Source organism: Brienomyrus brachyistius, chromosome 22, assembly GCF_023856365.1.
Source record: "Brienomyrus brachyistius isolate T26 chromosome 22, BBRACH_0.4, whole genome shotgun sequence".
NCBI lineage: Eukaryota > Metazoa > Chordata > Actinopteri > Osteoglossiformes > Mormyridae > Brienomyrus > Brienomyrus brachyistius.
Genome location: NC_064554.1, coordinates 11,736,425 through 11,760,417, shown reverse-complemented (window position 1 = coordinate 11,760,417; position 23,993 = coordinate 11,736,425). Strand labels below are relative to the sequence as shown.

At 46.4% G+C, this 23,993-nt stretch overlaps 1 long non-coding RNA gene and 1 gene segment (V, D, J or C); both read right to left on the bottom strand.

The window, feature by feature from the left end:
• Positions 1-296: 296 nt before the first annotated feature.
• LOC125718153 (uncharacterized) lies at positions 297-1,790 on the bottom strand. Its single transcript, XR_007384783.1, has 2 exons — positions 1,505-1,790; positions 297-803 (listed from the first exon to the last, which is right to left on the bottom strand). It is a non-coding gene; the product is annotated as an uncharacterized LOC125718153 (long non-coding RNA).
• Positions 1,791-4,130: 2,340 nt separating this feature from the next.
• Positions 4,131-23,740, bottom strand: LOC125718147 (Ig mu chain C region membrane-bound form-like). The segment is given in 7 exon segments: positions 4,131-4,577; positions 4,968-5,143; positions 6,644-6,952; positions 7,341-7,682; positions 8,250-8,555; positions 23,373-23,546; positions 23,648-23,740. Coding segments are annotated over 7 exon segments (1,368 nt in total).
• Positions 23,741-23,993: the final 253 nt, after the last annotated feature.

Here is a 23,993-nt window from a genome sequence, read left to right as displayed (position 1 = left end):
GTGTTGTGATTTCTTAAATGTGTTGTGTTCTCAATGCATTGTGATTTCTTAAATACCTTAAATTTTAACGCATTGTACAGGCCGCTATAGGAGTGCTGCCATTTTGTTTTTATGTTTATCTACCACTTTGGTGCCGACAGGCTATAAATTAAGGAAACTCGTACCCACGTGTTAAATAGGTTTTAGATTTAGATTTTGAACAGAAAAACCTTCACCTTATGCTTGGAAAGCAGTCATGAATGAACAAAGAAAATGAGTGTTGGTGGTCATAGCTGAGTGAATCACTTTTATATCAATGCTGGTTTATTCATTTATTTTGAGACTTGTGTTCAGAATAAAGAAAATGTCGATACTGAAAAGATGTTGTATATCTACAAACAAGGAAAGAAGCCCACAAAACTGTTACATCTCGCTTGTGGTTTTTGTTTTTCGTAAAGTCAATAAGCACTTTTTTACTTGCCACTTTTTCAACATTTAGTACATTTAGCTATAAATAAATATTGTTAAAAATCATCACAACCTTTTGCTATGTATAATATTTGAAAAATTACTTAGTATTTGTAAACATAAATAATATGTTTATTTGTAAGTATTAAACGTAAATATAAATGGAAATGAGTTGAGAACATACACAATTACCCACGCCCCTCTGTCTTGCATGGAAATAGGCTGTAACGATGGAAGCGCGCTAAGTGGCTGCCGGTGATGTAGAACAACCGCGCGAATTGCGCTCCTTTAGGGGCGGCAGGACTTGCGGGTTTGGCAGGTGTTCGCTCTGCACTACGAAGCGGATTTCGTGCCACCTGGAAATGCAAACACGGCATTGGCATGCGAGGGGAAACTATCAACGCGACGTATTCTCTTACAGTTTGCAATGTGGAAATGCAGTGCACAAGTGGCACTACTTTTCAGTGGGAGTCGTAAGGAGAACGTGGCACAATGAAAAGTAAAACCATTATTTCATTGCTTGCCATTTTGTTCAACTACCATCCAGAAAAAAATATTTATAAGGGTTTACATTATACTCAATTTAACAATGAAACTATGCCACATCACACCGAATTGCAACGGTATCTCTGCTCTGCTGTACTAACTCATTTACATTTTCGAAAAGTGTTGTCCAATCACAGCTCTCTAGCGAGCGTGGGGCGTGGTCGCGGAAAACGGCCCGGGACAATGAGGCGACTGCAGCCTCATTGCGCAGTATTTTATATGCATTTGCGCTATGACAAGAAATCACCGTGCATTGTACCGCAAGTGAAGTACGAATTAGCATATAATGGTTAAAATACCCGATATTTTTTGTCATATCAGCGCAAATGCACATAAAACACGTACGCATTTGCGCCGTTACAACAATCGATTACCGCACGTATCACTTTTAAAGGTGAATGCGTACCCTTGTTAAGTGAACCCCTGCATATAAACATTGTCATACTTAGCTAAAAGAAATTTAAAAAAAAACATTGATCTAACTACGTGAGATATAACAATGATTCCTCACCTTCCCCGCTCCATCAAATTCCCTGTGAGTCGCTAACTGACTGGGAGTACGTTAGTAACAGGAGCTTTTCTGCAACACACCCTGATTTGATTGCTGCTGTGATTCTGAGGTTCTGCGCAATATCACGACCAAACCTTTTTGATTATGGTTTCATTGTTAAATTGCGTGTCATCTGTCTCTCCTTCACAGTCTGTGTCACACACAACACCTCTCTCCCGAAGCCAGCCCACTCTAACCACCTGTTCTGACCATTTTTGCTACTCTAATGAACTACATATTTTCTCACTTTAATACCAGGATCCAGCGATTGCGATAGACAGTAATATGAGTACCTCTGTATTTTAAGCATTATTGGGTTTCAGGTCTTGGCTGGTCTTTTGAGGAAATACACCGAAGTTCATGTCGGTTAGACGTTTCAGAAGTGCAGCTGCCGAGAAGGGATGTGAAACTGTTTTTTATATTTATTTCCGTATTTCAGAAAGGATACAACATTCACAGCGCTCCTGTGATTTACGAGAAACAGTTGGAGCGGCAGCCCCGCTCTTCAAGTGCATGCTGACCGCACAAAATGTGAGGATAAATGATGAGTGGACGATGCAGCTAATGTCACTGTTTAATTTTGAAGGACAGTTATAAAGTCTTTGGTTTCATTGTTGGAGTAAGCCAGTATTCAACACTTCGCATGTAAGAATAATTGCAAAGTAATACAACAATTAGTATTAAAGGTGGTTATAGCTTTTCCCTCCAGAGCTGTAACTGCTCTGAATCACCTGACAAGCTCCCCCATAACCTGCCTGAGAACCTCGCTACCAAAAGCCCCGGAGCCCTAGCACTAGCACATTAGCATAAGACAAGCTGCGCTATATCAGAAAATGTTTTTTTTTTTTTTAACTAATGATTTATTGTTTCATTAATGACTGGGTGGTCATTAGTAGCTGTAATCTAAAGTAATTGCTTGGTTGCACAGCTTAAAAAGCGATATTTGTGTGTTTATGTGTGCCTGTCTGTTTTTATACTTGCAAATGAATAATGAGAACTAATGGCATCCATCAGAAAATGAGAAAGTCACACAGCGAAGCTGTGCTGGTTCCTCGCAGAGCCTGCAATTCTCCATGGTCACCGCATATAAGCAGTTTGGCTGTTTTCAGCCGCTGCTCCCCTCATGGGCAAAGCACACCTGCCTGTCACACCCGCAGAGGGGGTTTGGACAGAAACCGCAGAGAGAAACATGCAAATATACAGCAAATATACAGCCCTCCTCAGCTGGCCGGGCAGGAGTTAAACCTCCGGTCAACCAAGAGCCTTCTAGAATTTTTTTATTCAAATTTTATTTGACAGGTACCAATCATACACAGTATGACCTGCAGTAAAATGCTATTTTTCGACACTCTGTGACATAAAACACAACAGTGGTACACAAATGCAGTGCAGTTAGACAGGGTTAGATAATAGGAATGTGCCAGTTGGGGGGGTACAGTTGTGATAAGGTACAGATGTGCAGTTATAGTCATATGTGTAAATAATAAGGCAGTGCAACAGAGGTAGCCCTGTACGTAATAAATGGGGGGGGGGGGGGGGGGGGGGGTGGTTATCAGCCAAGTCCAGTCATAGATCTGGTTGAAGGTTCCTCATTCTCTTTCTGTGGACCTTCAGAGAACAGAAGCTCGTTTACAACAATAAATTCTAAAATTATATTGCTTTACTTTTTGAGAACTTCTGTGCAATCGATTGCAAAACTCGCAGTTCAGCTCCTGCCACGGCATTTCAGTCATGGTTTGGATCATTTTTCAGGAAGGAACGAGAAGCAAGGCAAACGGGCACCGGCGGGGGGGGAGGGGGTGTACAGGAGGGTCAGGCAGACGTGACAGGCAAGACCTCACGGTACCCCTCCCCCCCAAATCCAAATGGTGGGCGGGATCCTGTGGACCGAGGAGTAAGGCAGACACATGAGGCCAGGATGCCAAGATACTGGACAGGACAAGGCAAGACAGGAGATAAAGGACTAGCATAAGGGACATAAGAGACTCACCCCACTGGACTATGCAGTGCCCCCGGAAACAGGGAAAGCACACTAGGGACTAGTACGAAGACAGAGGAGAGAACAGAATGGCCAGCGACACCTGCTGGCCAAACAGGGGAGTGACATGAAGGGCTAGATGGGCGCGGACTCTGACAAAGTCATGTGATGTGAACAGTACAGCGATCTGACAACTTTTAAAAGTCCTGTAGTGTGGAGGCAGCTTTAGGAATCTGAGAGTCCATCGAGCCCCCTCCCCAGCAGCAGTACCACGACACATGCAGTGGTAACTGCTTTGAACAGTATATGTCAGTACATGTCCTGGTAGTTCTCCTGTCACTTAGACGTTCCAGGTGTGCAGCTGCCGAGAAGGGATGTGAAACTGTACATGTACCATTTTAGAAATGATAGGACCCCGCAGTGCTCCAGTGATTTACTAGAGAGAGCTGAAGCGACAGCCCCCCTCTTCCAGTGCTGACTGCATAAAATGATGAATGATGCAGCTAATGTCATTGTTTAATTTTGAAGGACAGTTATAAAGTGTATAGTTTCATTTTTTTGATTAAGCCAATATTCAGCCAGAGCACAATATAGAAAAATAACAGTCACTCTTAACAATCAAAACTTTATTTGTAGATATGCAGAACAAAAATGTTGTACAGTGATTATTAATGACAGAGTATTTTAGCATAAATTTATGCAGATTGGTTTTATGATCTGAATACATAAAATCAGGGTATGTAAAAATACGAGTCAAGATTAAATGAAAATGAGTAAATATTAAATGAAAATGAAGTTAATATATCCTCGAATATTCTTAAGTTGTTATTTGAAGACAAGCATTATTACAGCCAAGTGTGCAGGGAACAAACCTAACTGACAGATTAAAAAATATGAGAGAGAGAGACAATTGGATATGGGACATGCACATCCATGTTACATAGTAATATTACAAATACACAAGGATTCAAAACCAAATGATATTCTAATATATATGCAATGGATGATAGTTTATTGTATGAAATCCTCTTCTTGATGTTGAAATCACTAGATCTCCTGAAAATGCAGAATAAAGTGCATCATTTTTATTTAGAAATGTCTGAATAATTATACCACATAGCTGATTCTTTGAATGCGGTGTAGAATGATTTGGTGGTCAGATATCTGAAGGTGCTGTATGGTGGACTTATAATTTCTATGCTGAACAGCTAACTAGACACGATGCTGTATTTAGGAAGGTTTTTACCTCTAGAATAGAATTGACTGTGACTCAGAGTGGTGTGTGGTTCAGGGTGCTATGCTTGTAATCGGAAGGGTGTCGGTTCATAGCCGGACTTGCCGGAGTGGTTTTACCATTGGGTCCCTGAGCAAGGCCTTTAACTCCCATTTACTGCAGTATCTTTTTCTGGATAAAAGTATCTGCAAAAAAATAAAACGCAGGTGTACCTTTAAATGGGTGTAATAGACATTGAAGCCCAAAATGGTGAGGCTGGTGAGGAAGAGGATGATGAAGGAGAAAGCCGTTTTCCACAGGCTGCTGAGCTCGTCCTCTTGCGGAACTACTTCACTGCAGTTGCACGTATCGCAGTGGTCCGGTTCCGGAGCAGGAGAGCGAGGCTCTTCTGAGGGAGGAGAGGCCAGGTCATGTAGACATGCAGTGAACGAGAACCTCATCCTCACATGCCAACACGCTGTAGACACTGCGGCTCCCCAACACACACACACGGGTGCGCGCTGCACGCTCTCGCAGACTCACACATACACACGGCATCGTGACAAACACAAGGCACTCGAATCACTCGATCCTGGTTGTGGACTAAGGGCAGCTTTTCAGCTTACAGGCAGCTAGACACTCTTTGATATATTGCTACTATTAAATACTATTAAAATCAATTGTATGTTTGACCTGCTATTTGCTGATACGCTCACTGTCCCTGTAAAACCGTCAGGCTTTTACTTAGACACAGCCTGAGCACACGACCTTGCAGTGCTGCCTCCACAAACATTAACTTATATAACTTTTGTTGTCATCCCTTTTTGTCCTGGTAAATCACACTGTAGGAATTTAAGCTAATGAAGTCCTCAGCTTCTACTGTAACCATAAATGATACTGCAGAATATGTGTGTACTAGTATATGCTCAGGTGTGAGAGTGCGCAAGTCCGATACAATGTTTAGAATAAAACAATTAAAAATATGAATCTTAAAGAGTAAAATATAGCATGAAAACAAATAAAATTTAGTAGCTTTTTTTTTTTTTAAATGCTATTAAATGTAGCTTGCTTGTTTACTGATATGTGTTGATGTATAAAGTCTGAATATTACATTTAAGTGATTTTAGCCCATGATACTACACAGTACCCTGTGACACGTAAACGCTGTAATGCCTCATGTGATGATTTGTGGAAGGTGTACCGCTGTAGAAGAAAGAAAGATCTTTAAAATGCAAACTGTCGCCGTCTTAATGGAGAAACGCCTGACCGAATAATGTTATTTGCAGATCTTTTTATTTGTTTTTTTTTTTTGATGCCATGCAGGAGATGTACAGCATTTCAGTGGCCTGAGGAGGTTGGTCACCAGCCTTTGGCCACCTGAAATCTGTGTCCCCAAGCGCCATTAGACATGAGACAAACATGAGCACAGACCGTAACATCTGACAGGAGAGTACATCAGTCAAATATGACAGGGCGACATCACAGAAAACCAGAAACATCGTCAACAGGGACAACATACAACATCTTAACTTTTACCCTTATAATGATGTTTGCATCTTAGAAAATATCATTTACCAATTCCTCCAGTTCTACAAGGGGGCATTACTGTTGCTGGAAACACTTAAGAAATTCTAAGTAATTTTGAAAAATACACTTCAGAAAAAATAAAAACACTCGTCTACTCAGTTATTACATCCAATATTATTTTCCTTGACAATGGCTCCATTAAATACTAAACAATTATTGCGTGATTAATCTTACTTTCTAAAGCTGGATTTTACAAATGGACAATGACATTTTACACACTAAAAGCGCAAGACAAACAAAGGTAAACAAGGCAGCGGTCTGTCTTATTGGGTGAACATGAAGCACAAGAGTGACTCTTATACAGGACATTCTGTTGAATTACCCGTGAGTTTGCTCACTCTTTTGATTGCGGGCACTTTGTGCTGCTCCTGAGATCCATGTCTTGCAATGCAGGAGTAGGTGATGCCTTCATTCCACTTCACTTTTAAGACCTTGAACAGGCTAGTGACAGAGAACTTATTGCCAACCGCCACTGGCTCACTAGTAATCCCTGCCTCATATCCACCATTATCCACCTGCCACGCTACGTATACCTCACTGGGAGAAAAGTCCATCACCAGGCATGCCAGCATGAACTCTGTTGCACTAAGGTCAGCAGGAATAGCAATGGAGACTGTAGGAGGGGACTGACCTGAAAGCAGAGGTTTGAATGGTATAAATGAGTTTGCAGTTCATCATTAAATATCACCAATGATTACATTTGACCTTATTATCATGAAAGGTTTTTGATTTGAATTAATTCACTGAATTAAAACATGACTTCTGTGCCTTAAATTCTAAATGTTTTAAAACTGGGTAGCTGACATCTAGATTATAACAAACTAATAAAATCTAATAAAATAAATAATTTTAATAAATAAAATCTAATAAACTAATAAATCTAATCCTATATTAATCCTACTAATAAATCTAATAATATAATAAAAACTAATAAAATCATTCAATTTCCAATCTATAAAACGTTTATTAATATTAACGTAATAAATATCCTAAAGACCGAAGTGTAATGTGAAACATACGTTCTTGTCCGATGGTGAGTGTCTCCGAGATGGGAGACCCGTCGTTCTGCTGAACCAGACACTCTATCGTTTTACCCTTGGAGGGAGTCCCACTCAGGGTTAGGGTGCTGTTCCTCACAAAGCCACCTTTCAATCTCGTAGCACCGCTGGCTGTGTTGACATTTGCTGATGTCACCACTTGGTCCACCTTCCAGGTGACCACAGCTTGCTCCACTGCCCCCTGGTCTCTCCCACTGATGATGCAGTCCAACACGATCTCATTGTTACTGAACAGCTCTATTATCCTTGGCGACTTCAGGGTCAGATCCAGGCAGGGCTTGTTGGTTGGGACTGACGGTGGAACTGAGACACAGGAAAGGAACAGGTTGTACCAGGAGTACAGTAGCCTGTACTATTTTGCCGGGTTAATGGCTTATCGGGGGAGCTTGTCAGATTTAAGGTAGTCTGGGCAAAATGTAAGTGAACGAATATGAAGTGCATTTAAAGTGTGGTACCTTAAATCCGACAAGTTACCCGGATAAGCCAGTAACCCAGCTTCATAGTACAGGCCACCGGACAGCAAAGATGTTTTTCATGATTTCGTGATTTCATACCATCAGTGGCATGACCCGCTAGACCAGAGTATTGGTATAAAGGGTTACACTCCTGAGCACGTAAGACATTTGACACATTTTCGGAGCAAGTCAGTTTGGGGTTCCAACAATGTTACATCCTTTGATTAATACATCAAAGTATTGAAGTTTACCATTCTTGCGTAGAATAACAATGAACATGATTATAAATTTGGCAGAAGTAATAAAAGGACAGCATGATATTTCCATGGTCAGTACTCAAAATTGGCTGCAGTATCTTTGTGCCATGTGACATACTGTATACCCTATTTACAACAACATGAAATAGTAATATTACCTGGCTTTTCTATGGTGACAGTCTTGTCACTCGGAAGTGCTGGATGTGTCACGGTACACTGGTAGGACGACTTCTCCCAGTCTTCTGCTCTGACGCGGATCTGACTGACCCCCATGTGTACTCCATTCTGCTCCACCAGAGGGTATTGTGTGAAGTCCTGCAGTGGCTGGGAGCTGCCGTCCTTCCAGCTGAAGCTCAGAGAGGCTGCTGGTGAGAAGTCACTGGCCATACAGCCAAGGTGGACAAACCCGTCTTTGGTCCCACATGGCAGAAGGGGATACAAATAAGCTGGGCCTTTCTTCACAGCTGCAAACAGAAATTAAACACTGTGGGTTTTCCAGTCACATCATAAATGTGTCAACAGAAACTGAACAGAAACGTTCAGTGTGTGTCTGAACGCGTTTCTGCTGGCAACCCTGAAACATGCATATCGCAGTTAAAATATTCAAGTGACTAACAGACACTGTTATAAAAGCAGCTTCGTATTAATTGAAAATGCGCTATGCATGTCATAGAGAAAGGGTTTGTGCTCAATTACAGTTTGTGCTACGCTGTTACATTGCTGCGGTTTTTTACTTATCCGATTGTAATGAGGTGGAGCTGGAGGGTGCGATCTGGTTGGGGCACGGTAATTTCATTAACCTGATTGCTTAATTGTTGCAGCCAGCACGCGTATATAGGACCCGGTTGTGGTTGCGTGTGTGTGACTCTCCGTGCGCCAGTATCGCCTTTTCCGGAAGTTGTGGCTATATCCAACGCTGCAGGTAGGGCATCAGTGGACGGGGTCGTTTGCTTGCTGTATGGGTGGTTGTAATGTGCTTTGGTGTCTTTCTTACAGTTGCAAGGGCTTGGTAAATCTAGCAGCTTGCGGTTGCTTCCGCTTTTAAGGTTTTCCAACTTTTACCGCGTGTAATCTGCCAGGTATGTCTCGTCTCCTTTTACCAACGTTTGGGTAGTAGGGGCATACCTAATACTGTGTTTGTATTTGTAGTGGATCGCGACTTGGAGTGTCCCGGACCGACGTGAGCCAGACCATCAACGGGATACTAAGTCACTACAATTGCTGCTGTTTTGCCCGGATGTTTTATGTTGTTTCATGTTTTAATTGGTTTTAAGTATTAATGTGTTTTATTGGTTGACTGTAAATTTGGGGGGGGTGTCGTTGGGAAGGTTTGGTGCTGGGCGGTGAGGATCCGTGTCGGGCGATACCGCGCTGCGTGGTCGCGTTGCGTTCTTTTAGCCCACCCCTCGGGTGGATGTACGTGCGGCATGTGCTGCGGGACCCCTTAGAGTGTTGTCTGACTGTACGCCTCCCATTCCCCTCCCGACAACAGCTGCCTGGTTTGGGTTTCCTCTTTTTGTCGTGTGATTGGAGTGTTTTAAACGTGATTCGATTTGTATTATTTGTGCTGTGATTTTGGTTTTGTAATTTGCTGTTTGGTTTCTTTGTTTTATTTTGAGTGTTAATTGACCGCAGCCTAATAAAGGGAGTGTTTATGGTCTTCGCGTCTCCCCTATGGTGATCACGAATCTGTGTCCTTTTATATTGGAGTGGGTTTTGAACTCCGGTATTCTAATTCTCTGGGTGAAATTCCCAGAGTGGCGTAGTCGGCTTGTCCATTTCCGTATTCCCTCGCTACTTCCTCCCTCAGTAACGCCACAGATTTGGCGTAGTCGGCAGGATCTTCACCAGCATATGGTGGAGCCGTGATTTCCTGATCACTCCCTTGGAAGGATAGGTGAATTTTTATCTTGTTTTATGATTTGGTTTTGAATGTGTATGTAACCGAGAGGCAAAACAGCAGCATTTGTGTCCGTTGAGCCGGTATTTTACGTAAATTTGCTGAGTCTCGTAGTCCACCTACTTTTTATTATCATGGATGACGAAGTGCAACAGCTCCGGGATTTGGTGGGGCAGCTCCAGGCTGATATTGATCGTTTGCGCCAGGAGCGAGCAGAGGCTCCAGATCCCTCGGTCACCCAATCCACCCCTGCACCTCCACCTGTTTCAGCCGAGCATCGTGTTTTTACTGACCGGTTTGCTTTTATTTCTAGGGACCGGAAGTGTCCCATGTTTGGGGGCAGGTCTGGGGTGAGCTTCGAGGAATGGGAGGACGAGGTGCAAGCGTGTATGCGGGCTCGGCATTTGTCATCTGCTGATCAAGCATTTTTTCTGTTTGACCACTTAGAGGCGGGAGCCAAGGAGGAGATTAAACATCGCTCCGCGGTTGAACGGGGTGACCCGGAAAGGATACTGGCAATATTGCGTGAGCTGTATGGTTGTTCTTATTCTCATGTATTGTTGCAGGAAGCTTTCTTTTCTAGGAAGCAACAGGATGGGGAGGGTCTGCTTGAGTTTTCATTGGCCCTAATGAGTTTGATGGGTAAGATTCAACAGGCTGCACCACATGCGGTACCTAATGCCGAGGTAATGTTAAGAGACCAATTTATGGAGCATGTTGCTGATTGTGCACTCCGTAGAGAGTTGAAACGACTGGTTCGGTGTCAACCCTCCATGAGGTTGTTAGATGTACGGAGGGAGGCTCTTAGATGGGAACGTGAGGGTACCCCCTTTGGTGGGCGCGGTCGCAGTTTGTCCATTCCCGCTGCCTATGGTATCTCCTATGGGTTGCAAGGTCAGTCATACTCTGCCCCTAGGGTGGTAGCCTCAAATAGGGAGTTTCTAGAATTAAAGGACCTTCTGACACAGCAACAAGAGCAGATTAATTTGCTCACTCGGTCTGTATCACTTTTGCAGGCCTCTAAGCAAGTTCGCCACCCTCCTCACGGCCCTGTCATTTGTCGCCGGTGTCAGCAACCTCGTCACTTTGCACGGAATTGAGGGACCAAGGGTTTCTGGTCCTAGGGACCCACCCTCTTCCGGCTCGGTGTCAAGCCTTGCCCAGTCTGGTCAGCAGCCGGGAAACGAGTACCTGCCGCGTTGTTGAGCCACAGCGCGGAGGGGGTTTCTACTGGCTCTATAGTGGAGAATGTGGGGATGGTGTCTCAGTTAATGTCATCTTGTCCGCACATTAGCGTTAATATGGGTGGGGTGGAGGTATCCTGCTTGGTGGATACTGGATCGATGGTGTCCACGATTACGGAAAGCTGTTTTAGGAGCCATTTTGAACCATGGGGGCCTGATCGATTGAAGCTGTGTCAGTGGCTGCAGCTTCGTGCTGCCAATGGCCTGGCCATTCCGTATGTTGGGTATCTGGAAATGGATGTGACCCTTTGTGGTAGGGAGATACCAGGTTGTGGTGTATTAGTGGTCAAGGACCCACCAGGGGGTGTAGTTCCCCAAGCACCTGGTGTTTTAGGGATGAACATCATTAGTAAGTGTTATCGCGACCTGTTTGGTCAGCATGGGCCGCTTTGGGTTGAACATCCGCCTGTGGTGCAGGCCCCGAGGTCAGTCCGGCAGGCTTTGCAGCAGTGTCATCAGGTTGATGCGATCCCTACTGAGTCCTGTAAGACTGTGCGTGTAAGGGGAGGCAGGGCGTCTCGTGTCCCTGGGGGTGTCCTTGCATTTGTTCCGACTACCTGTTCTGGTCACATTGCGCACGGCTCTGTCTTGTTTGAGCCGCATGCGGCTGGGTTGCCCAGAGGGCTTTTGGCCCCTTCAGCTTTGGTTCAAGTGGATCGGGGAACTGCTTATATTCCAGTGGTTAACGTGGGTACGGAGGCAGTGGTGTTGTATCCCCGTACCATTCTGGGGAGGCTGAGTGATGTTCTTATAACCAGTTTACCTACTGGAGTTGCTGAAGTGAGGGCGGTGGCTGGTTCGGTTACCGATCAAGTTGCCCATGCTTCCATTGAAACCCGGATCCAGGAACTTGCTTTGTCAGCATTGCCTAGTTCAGAGCAGGATCAGGTAAGGGCCGTCTTGCTGAAGTTTAGCTCGGTGTTTGCTGCACATGATGGGGGATTTGGGTTGCAGTAACCTCATCTCACACGAGATTCCATTATTGGATGACATTCCGGTTCGTCAGCGTTATCGGCGATTACCTCCCTCCGAGTATGAGGTAGTGAAGGCCCATATCCAACAGCTGCTTGAGGCACAGGTCATTCGGGAGAGTTGCAGTCCCTATGCATCCCCCATCGTTTTGGTTAGGAAAAAGGATGGTAGCCCTTGGTTGTGTGTGGATTATCGGCAGCTAAATAGTAAGACCCGTAAGGATGCTTTTCCATTGCCTCGCATCGAGGAATCTTTGGATGCCCTTTCAGGTGCATGCTGGTTTTCTACCCTCGATCTAGCCAGTGGTTATAATCAAGTGCCCGTTGCGGAATTGGATAGGACCAAGACTGCCTTTTGGGCTTTTTGAGTGGAACCGAATACCATTTGGGCTTTGTAACGCGCCTAGTACCTTTCAACGGTTGATGCAGCGAATCTTTGGGGATCAGCATTGTCAGGCATTGTTGCTCTACTTGGATGATGTGGTGGTCTTTTCCTCCTCTGTTTTACAGCATCTGGAACGGTTGGTACTTGGACGGCTACAGCGGGAGGGCCTTAAAGCCAAGTTGGAGAAATGTGCTTTCTTTCAGAAGGAAGTTGGTTACTTGGGTCATGTGATTTCAAGCCAGGGCGTCTCGACAGACCCTAAAAAGGTTGAGGCTGTGGCTACGTGGAAGAGGCCTTCTAATGTTTCTGAGCTCCGCTCCTTTTTGGGGTTCACTAGCTACTATCGCCGTTTCGTGGAGGGATTTGCACAGCTGGCGGCCCCTTTGCATAAGTTAGTGGCAGAGCTAGTTGGGACAAAGTCGCGAGGCGCTTCAGGTCGTTCTCTGGCTTCTGCATGGACTGCACAGTGTGAGCTTAGCTTTGAGGGCTTAAAGAGTAGATTGGTGGGGTCACCAGTGTTGGCCTATGCCGATTTTTTTTCTTTGCCTTTTCGATTGGAAATAGATGCAAGCCATGGGGGCCTGGGTGCTGTCCTTTCTCAAGAACAGGGTGGCCTTATTCGGCCTATTGCATATGCTAGTCGGGTCTTGAGGCCCGCGGAGCGGAACATGTCGAACTACAGCTCCATGAAACTCGAGTTTCTTGCGCTGAAGTGGGCCATGACGGAGAAATTTCGTGAGTACCTGTTGGGCGCTAAGTGCGTTGTGTTTACTGATAATAACCCCCTCGCCCATCTTTCTACCGCCAAGCTGGGTGCTACTGAACAGCGGTGGGCGGCTCAACTTGCGGTGTTTGATTATGTACTGAAGTATCGCTCGGGTACTAGTAATAGAAATGCCGATGCTTTGTCTCGGCAACATCTACCACCTAGTTCTGCCCCAGATCGTCCTGGGACAGCTGTCCCAGTTGTCGTGCAGCAGACCCCGGTACCCAGTAATTGCATCTTTGCGTCACAGGCGGTTGTTTCGGTCTTTCCGCAGTGTTCTTCGGTCGACTTGCGAGTTCAGCAAGAAGCTGACCCTGATATTTGTAGCATCCTGACCTTTTGGAATAGGAGGGAGCGTCCTACTGCTGTGGAACGGGGTCAGCTATCATCTTCAGCCTTGTTACGTCAGTGGGACCGTCTGGTGGAAAAGGATGGGGTACTGTATCGGAGGATTCTCCGTCCTGATGGGGGGTGAAGAGGTGTTCCAGCTGGTCTTGCCCAGGTCTTTGCAGGTGGTGGTGCTGAAACAGCTTCATCAAGATCATGGTCATCAAGGTATCGAGAGAACGAGTCAGCTAGTGCGGCAGCGGTGTTATTGGCCAGGAATGGCATCTGATATTACACGCTGGTGCCAGGAGTGTGAACGTTGCCAGGTCAGTAGACTCTCAGCCTGTTCCCCACAGCTACATGGGACACTTATTGGCCTCACGACCCAATGAAATCGTAGCCTTGGATTTCACCATTTTGGAGCCAGCACGTAATAGGGTGGAGAATGTGTTGGTGATGACTGATGTCTTCAGTAAGTATACTTTGGCTATACCAACACGGGACCAACGCGCCTCAACAGTGGCGCATGTTTTGGTGACCGAGTGGCTTTACAAATTGGGAGTCCCGGGTCGTATTCATTCCGACCAGGGCCGTAATTTTGAGTGTGTTGATGCATCAACTCTGCATTTTGTATGGTGTTAGTAAGTCACGTACTACCCCTTATCATCCAGCGGGTAACGGTCAGTGTGAGCATTTCAATCGTACTTTGCACAATCTTTTGCGGACACTCCCTGCGTCCCAGAAGAGGGATTGGTCAGCATGTTTACCCCAGGTGACATTTAGTTACAATACTACACCGCATCAATCTACTGGTGAGACACCATACTTTCTTATGTTTGGACAAGATCCCAAACTGCCTGTGGATTTTTTTGTTGGGCAGGGTTCAAGAACCAGTGCCTGGTACAGTGAACGGCTGGATAGTGGAGCATCAAACCCGACTTCAGCTAGCTTTTGAGGGTGCCAGGGAGCGTCTTGCTATGGCCGCAGGGCGGCGTAAGGAGCGCCATGATTACCGGGTGAAGGCTGCACCGTTACAGGAGAACCAGTTAGTGTATGTATGTGATCTTGGAGTCCGGGGCCGACATAAAATCCAAGACCTCTGGAGTTCAGTGGTGCATAAGGTATTGAAAACCCCTAGGTTGGGGGATGTGGTTTATACTGTCGCACCAGTTGATGCTCTAGAGAAGGTCAAGCATGTTCATCGGACCATGCTTAAGCCCTGTGTTGGTTGTGAAGTCGAAGATGATCCTCAGCCTTTTCCAGCTGAAGAGGTGGCTACCTCCGAGGACTCATTTGAGCAGGAGCTCTGGGTTCGGATCCCTGCAGTGGAGGGGAATACAGTGTCATCTGCCCCTGGGGCTGCCTGTACAGGTCTTTCCCAGTGCCCCCAGTCGTTAGCTGCAGCATTGCCTCCAGACATGCCAATTCACTCTGGGGTAGGCGGGGAGGAATATGCCTCTTGGCATACGGGTACTCAAGACCCTCTGTAGTCACCACTCAAGTGATGGAACAGCCAAGTACCAGTGGGGTAGGGATACGAAGAACCGCCAGGACCACTGCAGGCCGACATACTAATCTTTATCATCTTCCTAGGTCGGTAGGGGGCGTGGCCTTAGGGGCTGTGAGTTCTTCCGGACCTGTGTCTCATGCGGTAGGGGCTATGTTTAGACCTTGGCAGTAACTCTGGGTTTGGTTTTAGCTGTCCATCGTCGGGACGACGATGCAAAATCCTGGGGTAGATTGTAATGAGGTGGAGCTGGAGGGTGCGATCTGGTTGGGGCACGGTAATTTCATTAACCTGATTGCTTAATTGTTGCAGCCAGCACGCGTATATAGGACCCGGTTGTGGTTGCGTGTGTGTGACTGATTTGTAAGCGTGACGTGACTCTCCGTGCGCCAGTATCTCCTTTTCCGGAAGTTGTGGCTATATCCAACGCTGCAGGTAGGGCATCAGTGGACGGGGTCGTTTGCTTGCTGTATGGGTGGTTGTAATGTGCTTTGGTGTCTTTCTTACAGTTGCAAGGGCTTGGTAAATCTAGCAGCTTGCGGTTGCTTCCGCTTTTAAGGTTTTCCAACTTTTACCGCGTGTAATCTGCCAGGTATGTCTCGTCTCCTTTTACCAACGTTTGGGTAGTAGGGGCATACCTAATACTGTGTTTGTATTTGTAGTGGATCGCGACTTGGAGTGTCCCGGACCGACGTGAGCCAGACCATCAACGGGATACTAAGTCACTACAATTGCTGCTGTTTTGCCCGGATGTTTTATGTTTCATGTTTTAATTGGTTTTAAGTATTAATGTGTTTTATTGGTTGACTGTAAATTTGGGGGGGTGTCGTTGGGAAGGTTTGGTGCTGGGCGGTGAGGATCCGTGTCGGGCGATACCGCGCTGCGTGGTCGCGTTGCGTTCTTTTAGCCCACCCCTCGGGTGGATGTACGTGCGGCATGTGCTGCGGGACCCCTTAGAGTGTTGTCTGACTGTACGCCTCCCATTCCCCTCCCGACAACAGCTGCCTGGTTTGGGTTTCCTCTTTTTGTCGTGTGATTGGAGTGTTTTAAACGTGATTCGATTTGTATTATTTGTGCTGTGATTTTGGTTTTGTAATTTGCTGTTTGGTTTCTTTGTTTTATTTTGAGTGTTAATTGACCGCAGCCTAATAAAGGGAGTGTTTATGGTCTTCGCGTCTCCCCTATGGTGATCACGAATCTGTGTCCTTTTATATTGGAGTGGGTTTTGAACTCCGGTATTCTAATTCTCTGGGTGAAATTCCCAGAGTGGCGTAGTCGGCTTGTCCATTTCCGTATTCCCTCGCTACTTCCTCCCTCAGTAACGCCACACAGTGAAATCCCTTGACTCAGTAGGAAAATGTATATATTTGGGATTCCCAGCCCCCGGTCCGTGGCTTGTACCGTATTCCAGTGGGTCGCGGAACCCTGGCAGTTTCCCGGGAGTTGGTTAATTAAAAAAAAATCACTTTCAAAAATGTAAGACTCCTCGCGTTTGCTAATCTGTTCGCATAAGAAGAAATGGAAACTGATTGTTAAACTTGTGAAATGGAAAAAAAGATCTGCCGCTACTCCTCCCAGCACATCTGACAGGTCCGCGACATCTCTGCACGGCGCAAACTGAACCGCGAAGGGCCGTTGGGAGCCGCTAGTTCAGAAGACCATCTCACTGTAATATCCGATTAATCAATTTAATGCCTCTTCTCTTCTTGTATTTTTTTATATAAGTAAAAATATATAATAAAAATGACAAGAAGCAGTTGGTTGACTAAAACTTGCAGTTAAAGGGCACCAAAATCACCTTTGTTATTTATAAAAGACTGGTTAATTGTTAGTTAAATTGGATAAAAAAAACATTATCTAATTTAAAATGATCTAATACTTATTCCTGCAGCGCTTATATATTTTACTAAATTTTAACTTTCTCTACGATGGTATTGTAAGAGTAATTTGGTGTTGAGGGGGAAGAGGGTCTGCTTTGTTGGGGCTCGCGGATGGAGCGCGGGGGTGAGATGAGGTGACGGAGGAAATAAAAGGAGAGAGTTGGCGCGGGAGAGAAGAAAAGCAGCGGGAAATGCGTAGCGCTGAGCGGAGCTATATATGTTGTTATTTTAGATCAGGGGAGTAAATATATATATATATATATATATATACATATATACACATATATATATATATATATATATACATATATATATACATATATATATATACATATATATATATATACATATATATATATATATACATATATATATATACATATATATATATATACATATATATATATATATATATATACATATATATATATACATATATATATATATATATATATATATACATATATATATATACATATATATATATACATATATATATATATATATATATATATATATATATATATATATATATATATATATATATATATATACATATATATATATATATATACACACACATATATACACACACATATATATATATATACACACACATATATACACACACATATATATATATACACACACATATATACACACACATATATACAGTCTCCGGCCTCATTCCTAAATAAACCTCGAAGCCTAACGAACCCCAGTCAAGAAAAGAGCGTCACACTGGTGGCAGCGGCGGTCGGTTTCGTGGTTATATTTTATTTTCGCCGTTTTGTGGATCCGCTCGAGTCTCGCCTATATTTCTTGCATACCCATCGATTCCCACGAGTTCGACAAGGAAAACTAAACGCTGCTCAGTTGCGTGTTTTCGCCCCGGTTGCCTTAACGAGATGCAACAGGACATACCGGATAACGAGGCGGCAGTGCCCGCAGCGCCGCAACAGCCCCAGCCGCTGCAGCAACAAGCCGGCGCAGACTACCGCTCGCAGGTACCGTTTCGAATCGACCTTCCTTCTCCTTTCATGGGAGACGGGACGGAGCCCTTCAGTGCCTGGATTCGGCGATTCGAGGTAGCGCTTGATGTTTTTCAAATCCATTCCGATAGGGCTAAGCTGCTCGGTGCTAAGCTCACCGGCTCTGCCTTTTCATACTGGCATAGCTTGCCACCTGATGTTAAGGACAATTATGAGCTAGCGAAAACTAGTTTAGCTGCTGTTTTTGGACGGCTGCCTTTCCTGACTACGTTTCAGGCGCATCTTAATGCAAGGCCCCGTAAACTGCAGGAACCTTTGGAGGTCTACACTGCCGATTTAACTAACTTGGTAGCGGAGGCTTTTCCTCAATATGGCCGCGAGGCCCAGAGCTGTGAAGTTTTCCGCCGTTTTGTCTCGGGGTTAGAGCTGGCGCTGCAGTTAAAAATTCACGAGCATGGTGCTTTAACGTTGGAGGCTGCGCTTAAAGTGGCTACGCAATGCGAACGCGCGCGTATGGCTCTTAATATGACCTCCCCGGCCCCGGTACTGCCGGCTGACTTACAGTTACACGTTGGTTCTGTTACTGTCCCGGCTTTGGACGTGCCTCGCGCTCTCACTGACCTCAGAACGGAACTTCGTGATCTTAGGCAATTTTGCATGAACCAGAGGGATAGCGCGGTGGACAGGCTCTCACAGCAGGTTGCTGACCTCCAGCAAGGCATTGCCAGCCTTTCATGTGTTTCTAACCACTCTTGTGCTGTGTTTGAGCATGCCTCCCCTAGCAGGCACCAGCCGTCATGGAAGAACCATCAGCGTGACTTTGACGGTGCCAGCCTACCACATCACTCCTCCGTTCGGGGACGACTCCCGTCCAGGGAGACCTGCTGTCAGCTGTGCGGTGGCCCATCTCCTGCATCGCCCACCTACCGTCGGATTGAGCCAGGTCACGCACCTCCTCTCAGTCACGCCTCTTCGCCGCGTAGACGGCATGACTCTGGCCCCCGTGAGGACGAACACCGGCGCAGTTTTGAGCAGGTTTCCTGCCTTCCTGACCGACGCCGTCCAGTTCGCACCTCACCTCATTCATCCCCCTGGGGCCATCGCCCCTTAACTGCACGGTATACTGGTGGCAGAGTTGAGGGCCGGCAGTCAGCTTCACATTCCCCTGACACATGGTACAAACGACACAGGTCCCATTCGTCTCCCTCTCCCCCTCCACGGCACCATTCTGCCCAGGCCAACCACTGCTACCCAACACGTCGGGTACATTTCTCTCCGTCACGCCACCTTGATAACTCCACACACACACACACACACACACTCAGGGAAACTCATAGAGGCTAGCATTGTGGACCGAATGCTAGCATCTGATGTTGACCAGGTCCATGCAGATTTTCCAACTGTCGCCAAGAGCGAACTGCCGACACCATTCATTTCAGTCACAATCGCAGGCATAGCATTCCATGCTCTGTTGGACACCGGCTCAGGCTTATCTCTTATTACACATGACTGCTTGAAGACCATACCTTCCTTAGCCTCACAGCCCATAGCCAAGCCATGTCTCATTGCTTCTTCCGTTACCGGTCATTTCCTGGATATGGTGGGTACGGTCACTACCCCGTTACGGCTGGGTGGTCTGACCCTTACCCATGTATTTCATGTTGTGCGTGCCTCATGCCACCCTGTAATTATAGGTTGGGACTTTTTCAGTCAGCATGAAGCAACCGTCTCGGTGCCTGACGCACACCTCAAGTTATATGATACAGTTGTGTCCTTTGTGTCACCCCAACAGCTCATTCCAATTCAATGCTCGGCTGTCATCGCCCATGGTATCACGGTGCCCCCTTTGTCGGAAATGGTAGTTTCAGTGTCAGTGATTAGTGACAGCCTGGCGACCCCTCAGTATGATTCTTATGTGGGGATCCTCGAACCTCAGCTTGCACCGACCACGACACTTGTGGTCGCTCGAACGTTAACATCCGTCACCCAAGGCCAGGGTATGGTCAGGGTAGTAAACCCCTCCCCGGCACCAGTTTCCTTGGCTCAAAACTGCCCTCTGGGGCTAGTATTCTCCATCACTGGCCGCCCACAGGATGAGTACACGCTGGTTTCAGCAGTTGATACTCAGGAGGCTCCTCATAACCCCCCACCACGGGTGGATCTGAATAAGACATGCCTTGAGGTTGAGGAAAGATCTCAACTGGAGGCTTTACTGGCCAAATATGCTGATATTTTTAGTGCCCATCCTTACGATTATGGTCGTACAGACTTGGTCCACCACAAAATTGATACTGGTACTGCTTCACCTATTAAGCTACGGCCGTATCGTACATCCCCAGGCACCCAGACTTTCCTTCAACAGGAGACACAGAAGCTCTTGGAGCAAGGTGTTATTGAAGAGTCTAATAGCCCGTGGTCCGCCCCAGTCGTACTAGTGCGGAAGAAAGATGGCACATACCGTTTCTGTGTGGACTATCGTCGCCTGAACGCGGTCACTATTAAAGACTCGCATCCTCTTCCACGTGTTGATGACACGCTGGATCGTGTAGCTGGTGCACGAATTTTTAGCACCATTGATCTGACAGCTGGCTATTGGCAAATACCTCTTGACCCCAAGGATAAGGAAAAAACGGCTTTTTCGACGGGCACTGGTTTATTCCAGTTTCGAGTTATGCCTATGGGGATTTCTAATGCTCCTCCGAGCTTTCAGAGGCTTATGGAGTTGGTGCTGCGTGGTTTGCACTGGAGCATTTGTCTGATTTATTTGGACGATATAATCGTCTACAGTGTCAGCTTTGATGAACACCTCAAGCACCTCCAGGAAGTCTTTGAACGATTTCGCACTGCGGGTCTGAAGCTTAAGCCATCTAAGTGTTGTTTGGCGCGCTCCTCCGTCACATTTTTGGGACATCGCGTGTCCAGTGCCGGAGTGGAGCCTGACCCCTCTAACACACACAAAGTGTCCACATGGCCAGTTCCTCACTCTGCCACCCACGTACGGGCATTTCTGGGTCTCTGCTCTTACTACAGACGGTTCATCAAAGATTACGCTCATATTGCAGAACCCTTACATCACTTGACCCGTAAAGGGGTACCATTTGTATGGTGTGACAGGGCTGAGGAGGCTTTCCGGTCCCTGAAAGGGGCCCTGACGTCCCCACCTGTCATGGCTTTCCCGGATCTCTCAATACCATTCATTCTACATACGGATGCTTCCCATCATGCAATAGGCTCGGTCTTATGTCAGGTCATTGGCAGCATAGAACATGTCATCTCTTACGCCAGCCATGTACTCTCGGCCTCGGAGCGTAAATGGTCCACGTTCGACAGGGAGCTCTATGCAGTCCTGTGGTCTGTGCGGCACTTCCGTCACTATTTGGCTTATCATCCTTTTACAATTGTGACGGATCATAAGCCACTAGTTGGGCTAAAAAAAATTCCCCTAGATCACGACCCCACGGGCAGGCGAGCACGCTGGGCTGTGGAACTTGACCTCTATGATTGGGCAATTGTCCATCGTGCTGGTTCGAAACACCTTAACGCCGATGCTATGTCCCGCCGCCCTGCAGAGGTCCCCTTTGACATACCTTGTTCCCCGGATGCTTCCCACCCGACTTCCATTACAGTCGCCACTCAGACTTCTGCAGATTTTTCTACACTACAGCCGGGGGCTACACTGGTCGAGCCCATTGTCACCACGACCACACCTACTTCTCTGGGTTGTACATTGCCGTACGCCACTGCAAGCTTGGTGCAGATACACAGTGATCTGGAGTTGGGCAAACACCAACGAGATGATCCAGACCTGGCGGTTGTGGTTGCCTGGTTGGAAAATGGCACGAGACCCCCCCTGTGGCGTCTGCGAGCTGCTTCCCCGACATTGTGGAAACTGTGGTCGCAGTTTCCTCGTCTTTCTCTGTGTGATGGAATTTTATGCAGGCATCTCTATCGTCCATCTGGGCGTGCCGTCTGCCACCAGGGGGTTATACCGCGAGCCCTTGTTCCCAAGGTCCTATACCTGGTGCACGGTCATCCAGCGTCCGGTCATTTTAGTTATGCGAAATCGATTGACAAGGCAACGCGTTCCTTCTATTGGCCCTACATGTCATCTGACGTGGCTCGTCACTGCCAGTGCTGCGCAGCTTGTCAGTCCCGGCGTTCCCCAGTCCCTCGCTTGCAAGCCCCCCTTGTCTCCATTTCTCCAACCCACCCATTTCAGATTGTCGCCGCTGACCTAACAGAGCTACCGGTGTCCTCAAAAGGGTACCACTACGTGTTAGTCATGCTTGATCTCTACACGAAGTTTGTCAACCTGTATGCCCTGAAAGATCAAACGGCGATCACCGTGGCTCGTTGCATATTTGACCACTACCTTCCCCAACATGGGGTCCCAGAAGCTTTACATTCAGACCAGGGTCGTCAGTTCGAATCAGACCTCATAAAGCACCTCTGTAGCTTAATGTCCATCACAAAACTCTCAGGCAGCAGGAACGAGCAGGCAGGCAGAAAACAGGGCAAACTGGGGTTTATTTGGGAACACGAAGCACGAACATTCACTAACATCAATGACAGACAAGGGAAACTGGGGAGACCAGGACTTAAATACACCGGGACTGAGCAACATAATCAGACGGGGCTAGATACAACCAGGGAAGCACACGTGGGTAATCAGGGGGCGTGGCAGACATGAGGAGCCGACGAGCAGGTCATGACAGAAATATTGTAAAACTTGTAATATATTAGACTTATATGTAAATGCACTTCATGAACCAAAGTTTTGATGTACTGTGGTTTTGCTGCATTTATACAGGCGTGTGCATTCCGGGGCGCCGGAAACGGGGGGAACGCGTCCACCCCAATACCGACAGAACCTTTGACCTGAACAACATAGTGTTAAGAAGGTTTCACGAAACGCCCCCCTATGCTCTACCCTAACGACCCGCCATCTTTAATTATACCAATAACCTCATGTGTTCACATTCTATATGCGCTAGAGCTGATGTTGTGAAATAAATGCTGTTTTAATGCTAAGTGCTATGAATGCTCCTATATGTGCGTTACTGTATTCACACCTAAGCGGTTACAGTTCCTCATCACTCTCTTAAATAACAAGGCTCTTGCACTGGTTTTCCCAGCCTGTGGTTTTTGTACAGCTGTCACACTGAGTACAGTCACTGTGTCTCGAGCGCAGTAGTAAACAGCCGTGTCGATCGTCTTCAGACTGACGGCCTCCAAATACTGTGTGCTACTGGCCACGTCTTCAGTCAGGCTAAACTGCCCTCTCAGGGAGTCTGCCACAAGTGAGCTACCACTACCAGTGTTCATCCTTCCAATCCACTCCAGTGGTCCTCCTGCTTTCTGCCGTACCCAGTGCATGTAGTAGCTTGTCATATCAAACCCAGAGATGGTACAGGACAGCTTGACCTTCTCTCCAGGTCTGCGCACCTCAGCCGCTGACTGATCCAATCTTTCACAATAAAACCCTGTGAACATGAACATTTAAATGTTAAATTAAAATCAGGCCTTTCAGGGATTTTCTATTATATCTCAACATACACAGTTTTAATTTTAAGGTCTTTCCTACCTCGCATGGATCCCAATATAAAGATTAAACTAGTGAAAATCTTTGGTTCCATTTTCCAGTTATAAAGGGTGATTTCCAGCGTAGTTGGTAGCTGACTGCAGAGAGAACCTTTGACCTGCTGGTTTTAAAGCACCAGAGCAGTAAGTAACTTTGCATAATCCGCCCACTGGGGGGATAAATGGGGACCGAATGCAAGCAGCAGCCACAGTGATGCAGGGATGACAGCCTGTGCTGAATGTGAATGGGGTGGTGATCCGGGGGAACCTCTTAAGGTCAAACGGCAGACCCTTTCCAATGAAGTGACACTGCATTTGAAACAGTGATGCAGGGACGACAGCCTGTGCTG